Source organism: Babylonia areolata, chromosome 20 (genome assembly GCF_041734735.1).
Source record: "Babylonia areolata isolate BAREFJ2019XMU chromosome 20, ASM4173473v1, whole genome shotgun sequence".
NCBI lineage: Eukaryota > Metazoa > Mollusca > Gastropoda > Neogastropoda > Buccinidae > Babylonia > Babylonia areolata.
This window is the reverse complement of record NC_134895.1, coordinates 18,531,346-18,556,172: the sequence shown is the minus strand read 5'-3', so window position 1 is coordinate 18,556,172 and position 24,827 is coordinate 18,531,346. Positions and strand designations below refer to the sequence as shown.

Sequence of the window (24,827 nt, the reverse complement as noted above, 5' to 3'; positions counted from 1 at the left end):
TTTCTGGGATGCAAGAGGGACTGATAAAAAAAAAAATGTACTGTAGCCAGGATGGAAAGGAGGGCAGTTGAGGGGTCAGGGGGGTATTTTCAAAAATCTCCATGTTCATTATTTTGACCCTAATATGTGTTTTTGTGCACAGCTAAGAATAGCTGGCTGCAACTTTAGCCAGGTCTACATTCTCAACCAGATACAAAATAGCATGCAACAAAGCTAATTCAGTAAACATGCATTTGTTGTTTATTAAGTGAAATCATATATGAAAATGAAAAAGAGAAGAGGAACCATCAATTTTAAACTGAAGAAACAACTGCACAATAATACATGTTGCAGGTGTGGGTGTTGGACACACAGAGAGAGAGAGAGAGAGAGAGAGAGAGAGAGAGAGAGAGAGCAGAGCAACAGGTGAGGGAGTTAACAGTGCCAGAAATAAATATTGAATAAAAATTAAAATAGTCAGTGTGCCCATCCTTCCATACTTACCCCATAACCACCACTGTAGTTGCCAAAGGTGGAGTAGCTATCAGTCTTGTTGGCAGTGTTGGTGTTTCCTCCAGCAGCACGCCCCATGCCTCCTTGGCTTGCACCACTTCCCCAGTTCTGTTTGTTTCCACCTTGCTGTCCCATGCTGGACATGTCACCCATCCCACCTCCCATACCACCACCCATGTTTCCTCCCATACCGCCACCCATGTTTCCTCCGATTCCTCCACCCATGTTTCCTCCCATGTTGCCCATTCCTCCACCCATGTTGCCCATTCCTCCACCCATATTGCCCATTCCCCCACCCATGCCTCCTCCCATGTTGCCCATACCTCCTCCCATGTTGCCCATACCTCCACCCATGTTGCCCATTCCTCCACTCATGCTGTCCATGCCCCCCATCATGTTTCCCATGTCCATGCCGCCCATGCCACCCATACCCCCCATGTTATTGCCCATACCTCCCATGTTGCCCCCCATGTTACCCATGTTCATGGAGGGTCCCATGTTTCCCATGTTTCTACCCCCAGGCCCTCCCATGCCTCCTGGCCCATCTTTCTGCTGCTTAAGGTGCTGGGGTGGCTCCCCCAGGAGGGAGGTCTTCTTCTCCAACTTGGCAATGGCTGGGTTGACATTGATGTTTGTCATGATAGCAGACAGCAGGCCTCGGTTCTGACCCCCCATTTTCTGGGAAGCCACAGCCTCCAGCGTTTTCATAAGGCGCATGGTGGCAGGGTTGGGGTTGGGTCGGGGGACATCGCCCAGCAGCCCTTTGCCTGATCCTGGGGGGTTCAGCAGGCTGGTCCCTCCAGAATGTCTGGCCATGGAGGAGGCAGCAGCAGCAGCTGCTTGAGCCATTGGGCTCTCTTGATGACTGCTGGCGTGCATATTCATCACCATCTGACCCAGGTTCACCAGCAGGCTGGCCACGGAACATAAGATCAAGTGATATTTCAGTATCTTTTAAGAAAAAAAAAAGTTACTATTTGCATCTGAATTTTTTTTACTGTGGCAGAAAATTAAATACCAAATGCAAAGGATCAAAATGTACAAGATCTTATTCCCTATCTAACCTCCCCTAAGACTTCTAACGTTTGGCAATTTGTAATTTGTTATCACTGTGTCTGGACTCTTCTAAGAAAAAGAAGCAAAATCAGCAATGTCGAAAACTTGTCTACCTAACAGCTAGAAGCAGTATCTATAACAGTTAACCAACCAGAGATTCTCACTCACTCTCACACACACAGAGCAATTGGAAACATCCTTTAAAATCCATAAAAACTGGTTACATACTTGAGATTCAGGTATCGAGCATTTTGCAAGAATTTGGCCATGACGGCACGGACAGCAGGGCTGGAAGAGGTGACCACCCTTTTGTCTTCATCAGTGACCGGCACCTGGTTCAACTGTTTCTTCAGGTTGGTCAGTACAATGTTGGCCTGTGCGGTCATAGGATCACCAAGGATGGACGGTTTCTTGCCAGAGGAGTCAGCACCCTAGGGAGAGTGCCAAATAAGAACATGAATTGGTGGTGTTTATAGCAACATGGTTATGCTCATCAGACCTTTCTTATTATCAATAGATAGAGTTATCAAGAAAAGTTTACAATTTGATATTACGTTGATATTCTGGATCCATTTCCTTGTCCTGACAAACAGAAGCTACGTATTTTTTAGCTCTACAATCAATCATGCATTCTTTCAACCTCAGCACAAAAAACAAATTGAATGTCCTTCCTGGAGGATGAGTGGAAACTGAGTCGGAGGAGGGGAATAATGGGGTTTTGCCTTCAATTACAGCCAGGAGCTTGAATATCAGGTTTACCTCCAGTAAATACAGACTGTCAGAAAAAAAGCAAATAGTGAACAATAATGAGCTTAAGGATCACCAATCCCATATGTTTTATGATCCAAGGAACAATTTCAGTTTCTTTCCCATCTTTTTTCTTTTGGAAACCTGAGGGATTCTGGGCATGTTAGAGGTGGAGATTAAAATAATATAAATAACATTTTTTCTGTAAAAACAACAACAACAAAAAACTGCATTGTACAGATAAAAGATGGCACATATGATTCAAATGTTATGCCATTCATACAAGACTGCTACACTAACCAGCAACAATCCCAATCTGAACAGCCAGTTCCTATAGCACTGCTGTGAAACTGAGAAATGCACTGACAGGCAACACTCAGCTCGTGCAAGTGCATGAATTTTCAGCGTAAAATGAAAGTAACAATTCAAAGACTACGAACATACATACCTACCCAAAAACTATCAGAAACAGATGATGTAAGAATGAGCTGAAACACTCTCTCATATCAAATGAGAAACTGCAAGTGTGTAGCTTCAAAGTCCATATGATTTTCAAAAATTGATCAGGACAGTCATCAAGACCACCATGAATGACTGACAAGTCGCATCTGGAGAGAGTGTGTTAATGAAAGTTTTCCCATTTCTGTCCTTGTTACCATTCAACATATTCTTTCATGAAGGTGTGGTGGCATCATTTTGCGCGAGCGTGTGTGTGTGTGTGTGTGTGTGTGCGCGCGCGTGCGTGCGTAAAGGTTCTTAATCTTTTTCAATAATCTCACCCAATCACTTGTGACAACTTGCCGTTTTTTCAGGTAAGCAAGCTTTATCTTCACTTCCACTCTTCTATAGCTAGTTATTAATTTATGCGTGTGCACACTGTTCGACTGTAATGACTTCCCATCCACTGTCTGGTTTCTCCACCTCAGAAAAAAGGTGCCCCTATTTGTTGCCCAACCCCCCCCCCGACTCTGGCAGGGGTCTGACATTCCTGTCCTTTGCAAACTACTATCCGCCTATGCGGAGAAAACGAAACTACGGCCGATAACCTCTCGGAAGTAGGTAACCTCCTCTTTGTCCAGCTGGCTAGACATAATTTTCTAGAAAATCAATATGGTTAATCTGGAATTGTAGGCATGCATGCATTGGTACCCAGAAAAATAAAATGAACATGAAAGCACACATTGCTTATCACAGTATATCCAGAGTTACGCAGAAATTTTTGGTGTTTTTTTGTTTTTCATTTATTTTCTGGCAAGTTGCAGGAAATAACAGTAGCATTTTAAAGTCTAAGGTGGGGGTGGCGGTGGTTTTGCATTTCATCTTCAGGGAAAACACAGGATAAAAATACTGACTGTGCACATGAATATATATAAAAAAAAAAATACCTGTGAGGCAGATGGTGATTCACTGAGTGAATTCAACTGTTTGGCTAGTATGCCAGTGAACTGAAAGAGACAATAAAAATTATTAATGACATGACATATCATTCCTCAGTTAAACATCCACACACTCACATGCTCACACACAGAATGGGCCTGCAGCCTTGTAAAGATCACAATACTGCCTTTCAATTTACCTCTTCCTAAATATAATGAAAATGCCACAAACTAGTTGGGTTTTAGCAATCCTGGTTTAAGCTGTTTAATGGTGTAAAATTAGAATGAATGAATGAATGAATGGTTTATTCATTTATAGGCCACTGCCCCTTATGAAAGGGTGTCACAAATTCTTCACAGACATCGCATCGTGCATTGAAAAATGACATTCGTTCAGATAACAAATATATCATACCTTATTTCTAAGTAATATGCCCTTTCCTTCGTAATACATAATACACATCATGAAACATTGTATTCAATTGGCATTTACACACCTAAATGATATATGATATACGCTAAATAATAAATCTTACATGCGTGGCTAATAACACTCAGTTACGTTATACATATCATCCGTATGTAGTCGTTACTGGATACACTAAGACATAAGAACAGATCGGAGCTTAAACAATTTATACAGATAAATTGATAGGTTTCTAATAGTCTGTTCATGCACTCATGCCGTAAGTAACGACAGTCTAAACTGACTTGGGAACTTAAAATATTTCAATGGTATGTACTGTACTCTTAAATTATACAAGACAGGACAGGACAGGACAGAACAAAATGCACCTCATTTTATTTCTCCATCTGGCAAAGTGGACATAATAAGTCAGCCTCGTTGTGCATTCTATAACGATAACTATGTTCAGCAATATCGGAAATGCCCAGTCTGAACCTTGTCATTGTATACCTTAAATATCTATCTAGATTCATTAGTAAATATGTTTTGATATCAGGTATAGTACAAAAAGTTCTGTAAACATTAAATCTTTCACTATTTTTTACATGAAAGTCCCATTCTTGCCATCTACACAGAATTAACCTTTCCTTGAAAACCCGAAGAAACTCGTCAATCCCTTCCACACCTTGGTTAAGCCACACATAACCAAAAGCAAACATGCACAACTTTGAACGAATGTTAGTAGCCCAGTTTGTTTTACCACGTGCATCAAGATCGAATAACATTTTGTAGGCTTTGTGAGGTAATATCAAGCAGATGCTCCAAATGTTTTACACATCTGTTGTCTGTAGTGTTTTAACATACGGAGCCGTGTGCTGGGGGGGAAACCTGACCAAACATGACAAAGATAGGTTGGAAAAAGTCATTAGGAAAGCGGGTGGGGTGGTGGGTATAAGACAAGACACCTTTAGTGACATGCACAATAGAAAACTGACTGACAGACTAATAACAATTTTGACCGACGTAAGACACCCACTACATGATGACATTAATAGCAGAAGGTCAGACATAAGTGGTAGGTTTAGAGCTCCACGCGCAAGAACATCTCGATACATTAATTCATTTATTCCTACAGCCATTCGCGCACACAATCAAAACATCCAATACACTAAGTGAACCCTCCCACCCCCCAAGCCCCCTCGCCACAGCAACACCTGAACTTCACCAGCAGACGAGTGTATGGGAGCAGACATTATGCGTGCATGTGGGAATGAGCGGGTGAGCACGGGCAAGCAAGCATTTTTGTGTGTGTGTGATCGGAAGTGATTTTTAAATATTTTATTTTACTTGGATTTCATGTATCTTAATTTTAATGTTCTAATCTTATTGGCGTGACATATGTTATGTCCATGCATACGTTGTTTGTGTGTGTGTGAGTGTGTGTGTGTGTGTGTGTGTGTGTGCATTTTACTTATATATACGATTTATTCCCTTGATGTTTTTATTTATGTATTGTTGTACAATACCTTATGGTCTTAACGTGTGTGTGTGTGTGTGTGTGCGCGTGTGTGTGCATGTGTGTGTGGGTGTGTGTGCGTGCGTGCGCGCATGTCATTTTTAGTAATCTTATACCCTTTTTTTGTTGGATGTTTTCATTTGTTAATATTGTTGTGCAATACCCTATTGTCTTAACATGAGTATGTGTGTGTGGGGGGTGGGGGGGTTAGTATATCGTCAGCAATTGGGAATTCTCATTTGACTAGTTTTAATCTCTTCTTATGTTGCGCATGATTTTATGCCAGTGTTTACAATGAGCCTGTGATTGCACAACTTAATTTCCATGTGGATTAATAAAGTGTTTTTGATTTGATTGATTGATTGTAATCTTCACTCATGCATTCTTACTAATTTTAGCCAGTATTTAATGCACTTCATAACTGAATTTATATAAATAGGATACCTGTTCGTTTCTCCATATACAAAATCATTAGGTTTTCATGTTTCTATACCCAAGTATCTTTTTAATGCAAATAAATTAACCTTTTCACAATTAAATGCTGCTCTGTCAAGTCCCCATATCTCAGCACCATATGTGTAAAATTAGAGAGACAAAGAGAAGAGACAGGAAAGAGGTGGGGAGGGGGGTTTGGTGGGGGAGACTGCTTAACCCATACCAGAAACTTGAAGTAACACATTAGTCAAGCTGAAACATTTCTACTGACTGACACAAAACACAAACCAATGGGATTACTCACTGGCTCTTTCTTCTCCGTATGGATATGAATCACCAGCATGATCATCAACCCCATCTGCAGATGGGGGTTCATCATAGGACTCATAGGGAGTGTTGGAGCAGGGCCCAACAAACCTGCACAATGAAACAATGCTGTTAGCTTCTTAACTTTTCATTTTACTGTAGCACCATGGTACCTACCTAGACTGGCAAAAGACTGAAGTAAGTATCAACTGGAAGTGTCGGCGTGGATGTCCAATTTTCATGTTAGCCAAGGCTTGATGTGATTTGGCTGACCAGTCTGTAGGTTAAATGCCATGTGCCTGCATGATTTATTATGCATGAATCTCACTGAAAAAATATATTTTTGATCATGGCCTCCACGCCAAATGGAATGCCTTGTTTTTCTGTGGTATTACTGGTAATCTGTTGTGTTTGTGTATGTGTGTAGCTACTTCCTGTTGATCATGAAATCAGTTTGCATGTCACTGAAGTTGTCCAATGAGGCAATGTGTGCATATTTTCAATCTGCAATGTCTTTACTGTTGGTTTATCTATGCTTGTATGCCAACAATGGGTATTTGCAAGCAATTATTAGCATTATCAGGTGCTTCTGAACGCATGCATTGGGTGAATACAAATATATATGTGTTCAATGTAATCCAGTTAGTTTGTCTGCTTGTCTGCCAAACTGCACGTCTTATTTGCTGGTTCGCATCAAATTTTACTAGAAAGACGTAATTTGGTTGGTTGGTTTGCAGTTTGTAGACATTTGTTAAAAAGTTAGTTATGTGTGCCTTGTGAGCGTCTGAGAAAAATAAAAAAGAAGACAAAAGAGAAAAATAAAGAAATGAAGAGAAAGAGTTGAGAAGAGAGGGAGAGAGATGGGGAAGAAGACAGAGAGGTAGGGCATGATAAAGAGAATGGATATTGAAAGAATATGGAAGTGATGAATACAAAAATCCAACAAACAAGAAAGCACACACAACAGGCATGCAAGACACTTGAAAGAAAATCCTTCCCCCCACAGTATGAAGCTGAAACTATTTCATTTTCAATGAAAGTACAGTGAAGTAAACCAATGCTATAAAAAGGCTGTGGCTCCAAAAACCCCTCCTTCTCCCACTAGCTTGTTTCTTTGACAAACAAACCAGAACCTAACATTTTCCAATTTATCTCCACTTGTTTCCTTGACAATTCAAATCAGAACCAAACATTTTCAACTAACATTTGATCCGGTTCCATGCATAATTTAAACTGTTAGAAAACACATGCCTTGTTCTTTTCAGGGGCAGTGGGCTGATGGTAGTGAGAATTGTGAATATTATAAGAGATGGAAAAAAAAACAGGGCTGGGACCTGGAAGCAGTCCACTTTTTGAATTATTGCTGCAGACTGTGTTGCTGATTTTTACACAAGTTTCAAAGCAAAAGCATTTACATTTTCTTATTTCAATTACTGGCTAATTCAACTCAGATATTTTCACTCATTTATTGCAGATTTCTAACAATTTCCAATCATTTATTGCAGATTCATAACAAATTTCTGAATCTATTTATTCCCAACTCCCTCTGACACACAAAATAGCATGTTATCCAAAATACACACCACAAAGAACGTAATTCAGATTATGAAATACTCAAGATTGAGGAAGCAAGGCCACAAAAATAACACCACCAAAATCATAGATGATTAATAATAATAATAAAAATTAAAGAAAAAAGAAAAAAAGAAGAAAACAAAGAATGAAGTGTAAAAGAAAGAAGTGAAAACAGAATTCAAGTACATACAGAGCTTTAAAAGAAACTGGACAGTGAGGACAGATAAAAACATGTATGCTTGCATGAAAAGATACTGAAATTTTGTTGATCTTCTGCCAATGTTGATGAGAAAGAAAAGGCAGAGAGTGGCATACCAGCAGGAATGAACAGAAAGAAAGGGACAGTGACAGACAGAAAAGCAGCCCAAAGGTGGGCATGGCAAGAAGTGCCCACAATGTATGTTGACAAAGTGTGATGTTCTGTTCTCTTTCTGTGTAAGTGTATGCGGCTGAGCCAATATACTATGCCTGAGGATCTTAACGTGTAGATGTATGTGATTGGCGGGTGAGTGGGTGGTGTGTTCAGTGCAGGCTGTCGTAGACAAATACCAGTTTTACTCCTCTTTAGGTTGAAGAAAGCACTTTCATCATTCTATCTTAGAAACTGTCCTCCGCCTGAAAAGTCAACAAATCAACATGATCAGGATCACATGCTGTACTGAACATGAAACAATAGAAAAATACAATCTGTAACAATGTCTATCTGAATTACAAAGCTACCAACCCTCACATATATTCAAATGCAATGTTAAGTTATCCGCAATAATTACAAGTCATGATCACAGCAAAAAAACAAAAAACAAAAAAAAAGTAATTTAATAACCAAGTGCAACAGACCCAACTTGAAAAGAAGGCAACACCTAAACATGAACAACAGCCATTTTGGAACCAGACTGTAAAATTTAAACAAATAAAAAAACACCAGAGACATAACAGATTTAACCCATGGATTACATTATTATAGTTTCATATTAATGTTGGTTGGCAGCCATTTAGCTGATGCAAAGATTCGGTTGATAATGATATTATACTGTCTTGCAACAATTCAAAGAAAGAGTTAAACATGCTTGATTTTTAAGTGCAATAATTCAAAAATAAGATTAAGTATCCACTAAAAGATTATAATAAAAACCATCAGGACATAAAATTCAAAGTGTAATGGCTGGTAGCTCCAGTACAAAATGAAAAGCAAAAATTCTGCTCAGCAAGCTGTGTTATTAAACAAAACCTGCTGTTATCATCCATCACCTAATAAAGATTGTGGAGCTACCACTTTCAAATGACAATTTTCAAAAATTGTTTGCATGGTATGGAAACTCCCATGAGCAGAATATATGCATTCTTATTTAGTACCATGACAAACATGAATAGAACTGTCACTATATAAACAAACCATTTTCTGCTACAAACCCACAATCATCAACAGTAAAAAGACATGAAAAGAAACAGACCCTGTCAAAAAAAAAAAAAGCCTTTGGTCATATTTGATGACTTTTCATTCTCAATTAATATAGGAATACAACAGCAGGTTTCATTTTTCATTCTCAAATCATAGCCGTAATCAATGATACAACATGTAAATACATACTGATGAGCACAATACAACTAAAACATGTCACTTTAACACTGGTAAATTTCTATTCAATGGTGAGCTGATAAACATGAAGCATAACCTGACAAGTCAAAGTTCTACACAATGGTAAACTGATGAACATACTCACAGCACATCAATCAAAGAGAGAGGGAGAGAAAGAATAAGAAAAAATGTGAATGACATAGGCCTGTAGCCATGTCAAAATGAATAATGGAAGAGCTAACCAGTGATGAGAGATGAACTCTGCAGGTGCTGATTCAGAACTTTTATCATGACTATCAATTCCTAATGTGTATGCCATTACAATATGTCGACCTTTCCTTCTCTTGAAAGCTGAAGCCTAACAATCAGTTCATCTTCCCCCCATTCTCCTCATAATTTCTTTTTCCTCCCTCTATGTACTTTTGTCTTAAAGCAGTATATTTTTCGCTTGCAATGGATGACAGTATCTTCTCACATTCCTTCTCAGTCAACATTCAAAGTGGAGTTTATCATGGCAATCCAGTATCTTCTTACATTCCTTCTCAGTCAACATTCAAAGTGGAGTTTATCATGGCAATCATAAATCATTTATATTCAATGTTTGGCATCCTCAGAGTCAGAATATATCGAAATGTATCTGTTTAACAATAACAGTTATGCAACAATTACATCAATTTAGATTAGTTAAAAAAATATATATTAAAAAAAAAGACCTGCATTAAAAAAATAAAATATATCAAAGCTCAAGTTTCAATGAATCTCAGAAAAATCCACAAGAAAAACTATTTGGCAAAACTGACGGTCTGGTTTTAATTAAATGTTCATAAATTCAGAGTAAAATAATCTGTTATCCCCACACTGAATATTTCTGAGACAGAAAACAGAGAAAGATACAGAAAAGAAAACAAGAGAAAAAGAAAATTACCTGGCTTGTTGCCGGGAGACATCATGTGATTCACATAGGCCTGATGAAACTCAGCCAACACTTTGGTGAAGTCCTCAATCACTGAAAACATTTTCATTGCCAAGTCATTTTTTTGGACTTTATTCTACAATCTGACCAAAATTAAATGCTACAAAGCTGTACACAATCCATACTAAGTAAATTACTTGTGTCAATATTTCCATGCATTCCTTCAATCAAAACAAGCTCAGTTTACTTTTATCAGCATATCCAGTCAAGTGATTACCCCAATTTTACATATTTGGGCTACGTGACCATGAACCTTTCCTGTCAGTTACTAGTCATCTGGCAGTAAATGGTCTGTTTGCCTTTTGATGCAATTACACAAGCTGTAATAGTAGGTGGCGGCAGTGAAAATTTAAATATTCATTACAATGACTGAAATGTGATTTTTGGCAAACAACATGACAATATAAGAAAAACAAAAAAAAGAGTAAGTGGATATCTTGATTGGTTCTAAGATATTCCGTAGCATGCTGCAAAGATGAATATTTCAGTAAATGTCACAAGTAGGACCAGGAAATTTTGTGTGTGTATTAAGTGAAATGTCAGCTTTCAAAATAAATTAAAATCAACCTTAAAACTTCCATCTAAAGTTGGCAGAAAAGGAATAATACCCGATTTTCTCATAAATAAGGGTGCATGTTGTAGATGAGACTTCTTCAAAATTTTTGTTTTTGAAAAAATATTGTTACAGCCACAATAAGTTGCCAGTGGTCTTGGCTGATCAGCTTCTGCAAAATTACTGCAAATTTTTAAACAAATGCAACTTGAGAGCATTATACAGAATGGGTAGGTTGATGGGACATTCCACGACAAAGGTTCCCAGGAGGGAGCAAATATTACTTAAGTTGCCAACAAAAATGACAGATATATGAATCTATTTTCTTTCAGCTCTCTAGCTTTTTCTTCCATCCATGAACCCAGTCATGCATTTCATTGTAGAAGAACCATAATAAATAAGAAATAAAAGGTGGAAAATGCATCTTTATTTCTTCACAAAATGGCATTCGATTCACAAGAGAGAAAATGCACACCAAAAAATCTTTTTTGGCACTCACAGGTTTCCTGGCATCAGCAATAACATGCTGCTCGCTACCTGAGCTGTTCATACTGGCCTTTTTGGATCACTGAATAGGTCTTGCATGCCCTGCCATGAGCAGCCATTTCTGCAACATGTTAGATACACAGATCAGTTCATAAGAAAGAACAAATGTTATATTCAATTTAAAACATACAACCAAAAACAGAGCTCTCAGTTTAATATATGTTTAGGATTTTGTCAATTTCGGTGTGTTTTGAGTTGGAGGAAAACACTGATAACAGAATTATAAAATGGCATCGTAACAGGTAAGTATTCATTCAACAGCAACACAAAATTCACTGCACTTAACTATTTGGCTGCATTTACCTTTCACACAATAACTCAAATTGCAGCAACAACTTATGCTTTGACAACTGAGGCTGAAGTTTTGGGGGTCTGTCCTTTCCAGTTGCTGACAAGAGCTTTGCCATCTACATGTACTGTTCAACTTATGTCTTTGTTGCATGCGATTATTTACACAAATATTTCCACTTCAGGGTACTACATTTCATGATTGAGATGAATGTATTACTAAATGTCTTAGGTATATATCATTACTAAATATTGAATATTTTATTGTTAATATGCACATCATACTTAGTATCTTATTCTTTGATATATATTTTGCGTACTCACCTTTGTGCGTGTATGTGAGAATGCATGTCTTAGATATATATATATATCAAAGTGAATATTTCATTCACAATATGTGCATAGTATTTTTCATTTTATCATTTCATGAATTATCCCTTTGTTTCCTGTTTCATGCAGTCAAGATGCACAGCATATCATGGGTTACATGAACACACACACACACACACACACATTATGCTCTTAATTGCTGGATCCCATATAGTGTTATATAGTTTGACTGAACCTGATGCGCAGCTTAGGCTATGGGTATTATTGTACTGATTTTCTTTTTACTCATTTTAGTTTGTTAAAAATTGGTGGTTTTTGTTTTAAATAAACAGGATGTTGACTGCACTGTTCAAATTAATCATATATCTCTTCACATTACACTTTTTTCATACTCAGACATACATACACATACTCACAAGCATACATGTGCAAATGCAAACTTGCTCTCTCTCTCTCTCACACACACACCTATTCCAACTGACAGAAAAGAAATGGGGAAGGGGATGACTGGAGGGAGGAGGTGGTGGGTTATATCACTGTCAGCAGTCAGGGATGCTAAGCCAGAGCAAGTGGTCAGTGATTTGGCTCAGTGCCAAGTTTGCCACAACCAATGACAACCCCCTCCCCTCTCCTTACCATTGGTGGGAGATACTCAAGAGACAAGTGAGGGGAATGACTATACAACTCTCAGCAAATTATTAAAGTGAAGTTTGCAGATGAGAGAGGGGGAGGTGGGGGGGGGGAGCAGGGGGTTAGTATGAATTGGTGTTCTTGTTCTTTTTGGAATGTGAGAGCATAGTATCTATCTGTCTGTATATATTAATATAAAGTTTCACAGCTATCGAAGCAGAATGCAACTAGAATATCAGACTTTTGTGTGATGTTGAATGAAATGCTCATTTTATGGAAAAAGAAACCACACTACAATTTTTTACTCACTTATTTAACTACTCACCGAGTCTGTAGCAGACGACGCTAATGCTGTCCCGAGCACTTCCGGTTTTAGACCCAGGTAATATTTTGCTTACTAAAGCAAAAATCAATCAAATATTAGTAACTGGAATTCATGGGCTCCATTTTAACATGTCCATTTTTCATTCTGTATCAATAGTTTTTGTGTGTTTTACTGAGAAAAAAATCGTGTTCCGATTGAAACACGGTGTCACGTTACGAAAACTTATGAAATAGATCCAAGCTGCTCAGTTACTGACATTGATCAAAATCCTGATTCAAAGAATTTCAGCTCAATATTGTGCACGAAAGTGCTAAAGACATTCGTTTTCAAAAATAATATAAAACTTACCGATGAAACTTAAGATTTTCTGGAGAAACAATGCCATTTTTGTGTTAGATGAAGTGCCGCTCTCCTGTGTCGAATGTTGATTGGGCCAACGCAACTGACGAAGAGGGGTACCTGCTTTTGAATCGCTTGAGCAAATTGCTCATGGATCAAAATTATTAGTTTCGGATACATTGAAATCAGCAGAAAATGCTCTTTACCGCTAATACAGTGTCACGTAGGGTCAGATTTCTTTTTCGAACTGCGCGAGGCGTTGAAAGATAGCCGAAAAATTCCCGTAACTTTGCGCTCAGATCTAACTACCCTACTTCACCCAAGGATTGGAAAAGAAAAAAAAACACATGAAAGTTCTCCTTGAAGTTTCGCCTTTCACGGCTCCCAGTTTTTCAAACAGTAACCAATGAATGGAAAACAACGGATACGATTTTTTCGACTATGTGGTGGAAACTAACTGTGTCGCGCTCAGAAAGACGCCAGCCGCCATTGAACAAGGATCGCTATTTCGCGTTACAGTACACTTCTTTTTCTTCCATCTGCGAACTCATTCACGCATTGCATAAAGCAAACACAATAAAAATTAAAAATATGGATGATGATTAAATATTTCAGTTGGATAGTTTTTCACAAAATGAAATCAAATTTGAGAAAATGCATTTCAAAATTAGTCAATTTTTTAGGCGTTCATAGGTTTCCAGGCATCGACCATGGGGGCTGCCGCTACCTAGTAACAGGACTAACGTTCAGACAAACTGCCAGGTGGCAACAGATGACAATGCAAGCATCAGGGAGAACAAACAGGAAGAGTTTGTATTATACTCCATGTTTGGTGTTACATATACTTACCATGTCAAACTGATGCAAACTAGGCCTATTGGTTTGCTCCGCTTGGCCAAATTTTGCGCGGCTAACAGTGAAAAGACGGGCCCGCCCGCTCTCAGCCAATCAAACGCCTCTAAAAGCTATAAGCGCTGAATCATTCCGTGGCCATTGAAGAAAATGCCCCATGAGAACCACGGTGGAGACGCGGGGACGGACGGGCGGGCATTCGAGTTTGACATGGTAAGTATATGTAACACCAAACATGGAGTATAATACAAACTCCTCCTTTTGGTGTCATATACTGTACCATGTCAAACTGATGCAGAATTTAAAGCAAATGGAGGAGGGCAACGCCTACTGGTTCGTATGGGGAGCCCTTGTAACTGAGACGGCAGTGTAAGCCGCGACAAAGGAAATCCCCTTGGAACCGTCAGCCCTGGTCATATGGAAATTCCTGAGGTAGAAGTTGATGAAGGGATTCTCAGACCACCAGAAGGCTGCCTCCAAGACATGCTGCGTTGGCACTGAGTGCTGGAAAGCAGCCGAAGTGGCTATGGCCCGCACTTCGTGTGCTCTGGGATGAAGACAGCTGATATCCCTGTGTGCATGAGAGTAGGCTCTACGAATGACTTAGGAAACCCAGCGGGAAATGGTGCCTGCAGCGATGTCTTTCTTGTAATTCTCATTGAGGGAGATGAGCAGACGCCTCTGAGAAGAACGCCTATGGCAAGACCTATCCCAATAATATTTGAGACACCGAACAGGGCAGAGATGCCTATCCTCATCATCTTGGGCAAGAATATCAGACAAAGGTCTGACCCTCAGAGAGGGGGAAGGAACCTCAGGGTCTTGGTTCTTAGCCAGAAACTCTGGAAGGAAACGAATAGTGATGGAACCATCTCTGTGGAAGGCCAAATCTTGTGGCATTCCACTAAGACCATGCAGCTCACTTCTACGACGGCCTGTGGCCAGCCACAGAAGAAAAGTGGTCTTGAGGGTGAGGATGTCAAAAGGAATAGTCCCCAATGGCTTGAAGGGCTGTTTTCGAATGAAATCCAGCACCAGGAACAAGTCCCAGAGGGGCACTCTTCTGGGGTTTCTAGCTTCCTTCAGAGGGGCACCCCTAGCCACCTCTCTGAGCAGGAAATCCGCTTCAAAGGCGGGACCACCTAACTGTTTGAATTGTGGTACAGATGGCAGACCTGTACCCTCGCACAGAACTAGCAGACAGGATGAGAACCAAGGAGCAGTGAGCCAGAAAGTTGGCCAGCTGCATGCTCGTAGGGTTCGTAGGGGGAATGCCCTGAGCTGTACACCACCGCAACCACTTCTTCCAGCGAAAGTCATACAAAGTCTCCGTTCCCTGCCTCCTTGCTCTGGTGACTATGGAGGGGAGGTCAGAGGAGGCACACCTCTGGGTCAGCGCAGCCGACACAGAGGCCGACCGAGGGGTCGAGGACTTCAATGGTGATGCTGACAGTTCCGACCGCACAGCAGCCATGCGTGCAGGTGGAGCAGTTGAGGATTGGAATGAGGAATGCCCGAGCGAGGCTGCCTCAGCAGATGAGATTTGGTTTCATGTTCCAGGGGTGGAAACATGTGTCAGAGACTGAAGGTCCGGAAACCAGGTCTGGGCTGGCCATTTCGGCGCAATGAGGATCAGCTGCGGGCGTTCCAATCTGTCTTTCCGTATCACCTTGGACAGAATTGGAAAGGAAGGAAACATGGAGGCAATCAGACTGCTCCAGTCTAGAGAGAGAGCATCCACTGCCCACGCCTGTGGGTCGGCAACTGAAGAGACATAAGTGGGAAGTCTCTTGTTGAACAAGGTCCACCATCGGTGGAAACCACTGTTCCCACACCCCCTGAAGGCTGTCCTTGTCCAGGGTGCACTCTGTGCGTAAGACACTCTTGGACCTGCTGAGAGCATCTGCCAAGATGTTGGCTTTTCCTGCTAAGTGTCTCGCTGAAAGTGCAATGCCCTTGCTGTGGCACCAACGGAGGAGAGCCTCGGTCCGCAGGGAGAGGTCTGCCGAGTGCGCTCCCCCCCATTTGTTCACATAACATGCGACCGTCATCTTGTCCGTGAACAAGCGGATGGTCTTGCCAGTGGCCTCCCCCATGAAGTGCAGGAGAGCCCTGCGAACTTCCTCCAGTTCCAGAACATTGATGTGGCATAGGCGCTCCTCCGGGGACCAAGTCCCTGCTGCATGGAGTGAGTCCATGTGGGCTCCCCAGCCCAGGGAGGAGGCGTCTGTGAAGAGTGCCACCTGAAGAGTAGGTGGGGCTATGGGCACCCCCTGTGTCCGAAGAGGGGTGATTAACCACTCTGATGTCACCTCGAGGAACCACTCGCCCAGACATATCTGCGTATCCCATGGCTGAGTGCTCTGGGACCGGCGTAACCTCAGTGCCCTCTGGAGAGGGCAGGTTGCCACGCGCCCCGAATCCCCTCCCGTGGGGAGACTGGGGTGGCTTGGCCCGGGGTGGGCAATGTAGAGATCCCCCCCCCCCCCCCCCCCCCCCCGGGAACCAAATTTTTCTCCCCCCCCCCCCCCGCAAAAGGAGGTGGGGGAGGGGGGTCGACAGAGAAGGGAGGAGGGGGAACAACAATGGGGCCCATGAGGGCCGTCTCCGAGTGGGGACCCGGGTAATGGCCAGGCGTGGCCTCCCCTTGGGAGTTCGTGCCTAGCTGCGAGTCCCCACAGCCAGGAGAGGACTTGCCATTCCCCCTTCTCCCTGCCTCGCACTGGGACACGTCGGGAGGCGACGCTTGTACCTCTTTCCCCCCAGTCCCCTTCATGACCGTTTGACTGGTACGAAAGTCGCCTCCGCGATCAGCGTCTAACGACGGTCCGTATCGGGAGGAATCATGAGCTCCGGGCCTGGGAGAGTCTCTTGCCGAGTCTCAGTCCCAGCATCATGATCCCTGCCTTCGTGGTATGGCACACGAGGCATGGAACCCGCGCTTAGGCACCCAGCAAAAATCCGACCCCCAACAGAGAAAGGAAAGACAGGATCGACTTTGAGGCAGAAAAAAACGAACGAATCGAGGGTGCCGAGTCGAATCGAGTACACAGAATGTAAGAATACAATAAACACAAGCCGCATGCAGCAAAATAAGGCCAAATGAATACGCTTAATAGCCAAAAAAAAGCGTAAGACGAGACAGAGTGTAAACCTGACAAGATGGCGTGGAGAGCCTTGGCCAAAGGAATGATTCAGCGCTTATAGCTGTTAGCCGCACGAAATTTGGCCAAGCAGAGCAAACCAATAGGCCTAGTTTGCATCAGTTTGACATGGTACAGTATATGACACCAAAAAATAAATTTCAAGATATGAAAGGCTCTTTGCCTACTATTCTTCACTGTCTGCTGTTGATTTGAAGAAGAAACAATACTTTGCCCAGAAATGCAAACATCAGGAACCATCAGGAAATTTGGTAGGAATACTGACTCCTTGCCACTTTTCACGTGTTTATTGACACTGTCAACCCCCCACCCTCCATCATTATCATCATCAATTTTACGCCAGATTTTTGCAACTTTAACATAGCATTTTCATTGTCAGCATAGCTTTCTGGAGATGCATGATATGAAAATGTTCAAAACATGACAATTCACAGGTTGGCTTATGTCAACAAGTATCTGATTTTTTCTTTTAAATATAAATTGCAGGATCACAAAATCATTATCAGTTTGTCAAAGTGACAATTTTCTCACAAAATCTTACTTGCAATGCTTGCTATTTGGGCAAAATAAACTTTGTGTCAACATAACTTTATATCAAAATATTAACTGAATTGGTCAAGACAGGAGTACTCACAATTAGGATTTTGCTTCACCAAGCTGAGTACTAAGGCATTGTTTGAGATGACAGGTTTAGCTGCAGAAGGATCAGGCAACAGACTGCTTTTCTGTACCTTGTCAGACTGAAACACAATTAATAATAAACAGCACGTAGAATGCATTCATCATGGTTTAAAGCAGTCAAGAATCAACATGTAGACATTTTGTACAATATACACAGCATTATATCCAATGGCACAAATTTACCTTTTTTTCCTTTTAATCTGTGATCTTTGATGTTTTTGCAGTACACATTGCAAACATGCCTACCCCATAAAATGCCCTTCAGCACTTTCTAATCATATAAATGCCAATTTTCAGTACTTTTGGGACTTCTATCCGTAGTGCATAACTTGCAATGTATTTTTTCAACTGTGATCAATGAATACCTATTTCTCTAAGCTTGCGTGTCTCAGCATAAGCAACATACACACGCACAAACTGCACAAGACAGAGAGAGTGGAAAGGAGAGAGAATTCATAATTTAACTGCTAGGCCACAGACCTATACACAAGAGGTCAAGAACAGAAATCATCAACTTGAGTGCCTCAGTCATTTCACCAGCAACCATGAATGGAAGGTTGAATTTTGCAGAGCTCCACCATGGTTGTTTCCATTATCAGTAACATCTTCAATAGAAGGGCCTGTGATCTGCTTTTTTTTTCCAAAAAAAAGTTTGTGGTAGCCAGGGCTGACTTTGGTACAGTTGCTGTTCAGGTGTTTCTTTGTCTCCATGTGTTGTCAGCAGTCATCAAGACCACCATGCCCAACAAGCAAGCCATACAGTGTGCAAACTCCAGGCCTTTCCCACTCACTTTAGAGTACAAGAGGTCTCCAAAAACTTAACCTGTAAGTTTTGTCCAGCCTTCTTCTTGAATTACAAATGAAATTTTCTGCTTTCTTCATCATTTTCTTCACCATCAGTCTCATAGACACACTTCAATTTTGATGTCACCATCTTGAGTACCAGTAGTGATTTTTGTAACTACAGTAAAACACGGTGCAGCCAAGCCCAAGTCAAACAGCACAAGATCGTTAATTGAAAATATTTTCAATCACATGAAAACTGCATTTTTAAACCAGTGACCATAGTCCTGTACAATTTTTTTTTTTTTTACCAACTTCCATTGCAACTACAGGAAAATTATAATGGTAGGCAGTTCTGACAATGTATCCATGCATCCTTGCATGCACACACGTATCTCATCACATCTTGCATGCCGTTCTATGTGAGGGGGTCAAGAAGGTACTAAGTCCAAATCAGAGAAAGAAAGAAAGACATGGAAGGGAAAGCAATGAGCCATAGCACACATCAAATTGATCAATGATGCACACAGATGGAAATAAAATCACACATCACAAGCTAGAAACAAAAGCACATGCACACATGTGCATACAACTTACAAATTTCCACATAATCCTGTTATTGATGAAGACAGCAGACTTGCTGGGAATGCAGAATGTGACAGTGATCTCTTTATCTTCAATCTTACTGTCCTGTACTTTCTCCCATGTCTCCTCTGCCTCTTCTGGTTTGCGGAACTCCACAATACCCATGCCAAGAGACTCCTTCTCCAACATCACAATCTGAAAAAATAAAAATCGAACATTGCAAAACATTTGTGAGGTACTTCATTATACAATGATCTTTTAATAATATCAACAATGAAAGCTGCAACTTATGGAAGTTTTAATTCTGTGGCTAAATGGTTATACTCACCTTGTAGCCTTGTCATGGTTAGTTCTGTTTTATAGTAAATCTATTCTGTTATCACACTAATTTTGTGTTTTCAGATATTGTGACAATGAGAAAATGGTAATATTCAAATTTACCATGAACACTCAAAAACAAATACAATCAGATCAGGGTGAATATAATGATTTTGGTGACAATAGGTGAAAGTGAAATAAAGTATCCACTTATTTGTCAAACGACGATTCATTATTCAAACTCCTGAATCTTTTAGAAAGTTTCAAGTTTTTGCTTTACTGAGCCAATATACAGACTTTCTTGAAGTTGTTTATCAAAACAAATGACCTTCCAGACTTCAGGTAAATGTTATCTAAACAAAAAGAGGAGCCTTGAAAGATGTCCTTGAAAGAGGTCCTTACCTGACAGTAGACAGGGCTGGTGACTACACTGAACATTTCACGCAGCTTGTTGGTTTCTGTGAATTCTTTGGGCAGCCCACTCACAGCCAGACAGCGTGACTGCAGGCGGTCCCAGGTCTGAAAGGAGGGCTCAATGAAGTCAGCATGCAGCAAGTGGCTGCCCACTTCCTTCCAGTCAATTTCATCACGAACCTGCCGCACCTTGTCCACGTCCTGCTCCTCAAACTCCAGCAAAGCATAGGATTTACTGCGGCCTGAATAAAAAAGAAATCAAACTGTCAGTCGAAGAGTTCTGATTGCTATTTATCAATTGACTTTATTTCTCTTAAAATTCAATTGAAAAATTAAAAAAACAAAACAAAAAAAAAAACAAATATGTCAAGGGTTATACTCATGAAAACTGCCTGCATCTTCCTGTACCCTTTCAACATTAGACAACAACATCAGAGTAGAACTATCTAGCTGGAGCAGAAAAGATTGATGAAACAAGCCTTGGATCACTTCTTATAAAGCACAAAGGTTTCTGTTTTCTGCAGTATAAAACAAAAGGGGTTGGGTGTGAATGGGGGACTGTGGGGGTTGGGGGACAAAGATATAAAGAATGAAGTGTGTTTAAACTTAAAGAAAAGAAAAGAAAATGTGGATTGCATCCAATAAACACCACATATAAAAACTGAGAAAGGAAACAATACTTAATAAGCTAAGTTAATGGTACTAAAAAAAAAATCAAGCAGTAATGGTATCTAAAAGCACAAATATATTAACTTAATAGGTTTTGTTTACCTGTTGTTTCTGATCGCATGATAAAACAGGTTTTCATTTTGCCATGCTCTTCCATCATCTTTGTCAAGTCTTCATCAGAATACCGTGGTGGCAGATGGGCAACACAGATCAACTTATCACTGGCACAGAATGTGACAGTCACATCATTATCTTTCAGCTTCTTGTTGTCCAATTCAGTGACAGCTTCTTCCAGCTGACGGCCATTCTTCAGAGTGACAATAGCTGAAAATTACCAGATATGACATGAACAAGTGAGGTAAAGCCCTATGTGTCTCACACACTATCCCCAATAAAAACACACAAAACATTCTATGTGGGAGTAAAAATAAAATGATCTGCTTACTTTGCAAGTGGCAAGGTTGTTTTTGGTTTCATCCAATGATCTGATAAACTGCGTAACTAAAAATAAGAAAGAAATAGTGAGGAGTAAGCCACGTTGTATTCTCTCTCTCTCTCTCTCTCTATATATATATATATATACTGTAATAAAACTAATTTTGCAAACCAGAAACCATTAAAATGCATGTCTGAAAAATTCATGGATCACATGATGAAAATGACTTGTCAAAAACAGAATTTTTAACATATAAAAATACAAACATGTTACCCTGCAAACGACTGAAACAATAATCACTGTTGCATTTTAAACATCCAGAACTCATACACAACAAGCAAACACTGAGATACGGGCAAAACTGACACAGAGCCTTGAATCTTCTTTTTAAAAAAGAAAGCTGAAGTTACCAGAATCCAAACTTTCGCTGATTTCTATTTTCTCTGCCTTGAACTTTCCCAGGAATTCTTCAATTTCCTGTAGAAAAACAAATAACATTGCCTTCAAAACATGAACATACTGGATATTATAACATAAATGACTCAAGAAAGAAGGGAGATAGTTATGAAAACTATATGATTGCCAGTTCTGACTTCTACAACATTGTATCCACAAACATTTGTCAGTCATCTAGAGTCAGTGTGGCATCTTCCTTTAAAAAATAGAAAAAACAAACAAAAAACTTTAAGGGCAAAATCATAGCAAAGGACATATATTACTGATAATGTGCATGTATATACTGCCTTTTCTTAACCCCTAGGCTGCCTATATGACGAGATAACTCGTCATGGCAAGCATGTACGCTTCGCTGCCACAATGACGAGATAACTCGTCAATGAAATATTCGGACTTTTCCCTGCTTTGCGTTCAGTTTGTTGACAAAAATGCTGGTAGCTTTAGCTTGGGGAATCTTTCTGGATTCTATTCATAGCTAGAAACCCCACCTACGCCATGAGGAAGTCCTTTATTTGGATGTTTTGGTTGGGTTACTGTCCCAGTGTTTGCCTGGCTCCTCTCCTCGCTCGTTCAACAAAATGTCGGACTGACGCCGTGCTCAAGACATGAGATCGTAGCGAACTAAATCAACCAAGATTGCTTTCTTTTGCTGATGCTCAGAAACAATTGAAGCGTAAACTCGAAGAAGACAGTGAGGAACATTTATAGGACGATTCCATAGAAAATAAAGGGAGCAATCAAGAGAGTGGCCAAGATACGACTATCAGTGAGTGATGCCGGCTGTGCAAACCTTAACAGATGACACAAACCAACCGAATTATTAGCAGGACAGTGTGAGCGATTTTCTTGGCACTCAGCCAACGCTGTCTGATGAGAACTGGAAAAAGTGACCGTGTGAGAGGGGTGAAGAGGAGGGGGGTGGAGACTGAGGGGCGTGGCCTCTCATCCACATTATCACTTGGAGAAGTGATGCAAATGAATCTTGCATTGATTGTTTTCATCAGATGATCAGGTCTGGAGCAGTACCATTTAATTTTTTTTTTTTTTAATTAGTAAGTAGCTGGCTCATAAAAATGTTTGACAAACTCACACCTTATAAACACATCCATTGATCTTCATTGCTATTCTTCTCCATCAATTTATTGAAAAAAATCCTGGAGTTTTGCTTAACTATTCCTAAAGCATTTTACGGAAGATACCAGATGATTATGAAGACCTGAAAGGTACATTTCTCAAAACTTGGAGGGGAAGTGAACTTGCTTATCTGACGGCCAATGAAGATACTCTATATGATATGTTACACTTACAGTCCCCCTGATATGGCCTTCATGGTCGGCTGGGCTCTAAGCAATATCTTTAATTTAATTAAAGGGTATGCAAGTAACACAGAAGGAACACCCAGATGAGCCAGGAAAAGGGGCCCTGAGGGTCGTGGGAAGTTATGGGTGTAAATTTGTTTTTCCTTCATATAGTATTATTCCCGTATCTCATTTTAAAGACCTTGCTCAGCTGAATACTGATCACTTTATTTCACCACGTGTAATTAAAATAGCTTTTAAAATGACGAAACTGCCCATTTTGTTATTCTGCAGAGGGAGAATTAGAGAAAAGTTTGGATTTTAGAGCTCAATATCAAAAGAACTATCAGCATGTATAGCTAGGGAAAAAATAGGCATAATCACTATATCCAAATATCATTTCCTTAATTTTTAGCCTTTCTTTGTTGCTTAGTAAACATGGAGTGATTCTGTAAAATCAGAGATTTGTACAAAATCGAAAAATGACGCGTAAAATTAAAAAGGATCAATTTCAGTGAACTTCACTTGGCTGTAACTTTGGTTCTAATATAGATATAATCATAATTTTTTGCCGTGGGATGTTTGTTTTGCCTTGCAGTTTTAATCTAAGCTTGTTGTAGAGTTGTTTCAACAGACATCCTTTTTTTTTTTCAAAAAAATGGCTGCCGGTACCTACTTCTTGATTCCTTGCGCTGTCCTAAGTGCCCCTCCCCTTCACATGCAAATCAACGGAAATGATCAACATTATTATACACAGACAGCAAGTGCGTAAGCCAATAGTCAGATCACACATATTCTAGCGTGCTTTTTGTATTCAGACGTTTATATTCATTCCCTGACCAGGCCGGTCGGCCGTTAATTTTGTCAGCAAACTCTGCACATCCGGTCCACCACTTAACTATCGAACGTAATCAAAGAAAGCACCTTTTGACCGAATACATGTGATTCTTACCCCTTCGGTGCTTGGAGGTATATTTCGCAACAAGATTCGTCGAATCTTGTTGAATTCTTGTTTGGGTTTATCTTTCAACTGTAAGTCTGGGTTTTGCGTTGACGCCATGTTTTCAGTTGATTTTGGAGAAAGAGCGCATGCGTAGTTAGGCTATCTCGAAGCGTCCACCAGCTTAGACGTGACGTCATTCTCGGTGGTTCTTCTCTCGGCAATCTTCGTGCTAGTCTTTTCCGGAAATTCACACGAGATTTGTCTGCATTGGTCGGTTACTGCCACGAGGAGGAAGGTGGCAGAATGGTTAAGACGCTCGAGTCCGTGAGGACGTGGGTTCGAATCCCGCTCTAGCCCTTTTTTTCCCCCCAAGATTGACGGGCGCAATAGCCAAGTGGTTTTAGCGTTGGACTTTCAATCTGAGGGTCCCGGGTTCGAATCACGGTGACAGCGCCTGGTGGATAAAGGGTGGAGATTTTTCCGATCTCCCAGGTCAACATATGTGCAGACCTGCTAGTGCCTAAACCCCCTTCGTGTGTATACGCACGCGGCAGAAGGTCAAATACGCACGTTAAAGATCCTGTAACCCATGTCAGTGTTCGGTGGGTTATGGAGACACGAAAATACCCAGCATGCATGAACCTCGACAGAGTCATCGGCAAGTGGATGTTGGTCGTGTAAAGGAAAGTAGAAGAAGAAGAAAATCAAATTGACCGTCTGGTCATTCGGATGATACGATAAACCAAGGTCCCGTATGCA

General features: G+C 40.6%; 1 protein-coding gene across 2 annotated transcripts in view; it reads right to left on the bottom strand.

The window, feature by feature from the left end:
• Positions 1–24,234, bottom strand: part of LOC143295291 (uncharacterized) — a 32,726-nt gene extending 8,492 nt beyond the window's left edge. For both annotated transcript variants that reach the window (XM_076606911.1, XM_076606912.1), the window contains exons 1-11: positions 24,078–24,234; positions 21,782–21,848; positions 21,038–21,259; positions 20,255–20,508; positions 19,547–19,729; positions 18,120–18,225; positions 10,411–10,491; positions 6,333–6,445; positions 3,681–3,740; positions 1,777–1,979; positions 484–1,405 (exon numbers count right to left, since the gene is read on the bottom strand). In XM_076606911.1, coding sequence (XP_076463026.1) covers positions 484–1,405; positions 1,777–1,979; positions 3,681–3,740; positions 6,333–6,445; positions 10,411–10,491; positions 18,120–18,225; positions 19,547–19,729; positions 20,255–20,508; positions 21,038–21,259; positions 21,782–21,848; positions 24,078–24,185 — 2,319 coding nt within the window. In that variant the 5' untranslated portion in view covers positions 24,186–24,234. The remainder of the gene's footprint in view (positions 1–483; positions 1,406–1,776; positions 1,980–3,680; positions 3,741–6,332; positions 6,446–10,410; positions 10,492–18,119; positions 18,226–19,546; positions 19,730–20,254; positions 20,509–21,037; positions 21,260–21,781; positions 21,849–24,077) is intronic.
• Between the last annotated feature and the right edge of the window lie 593 nt (positions 24,235–24,827).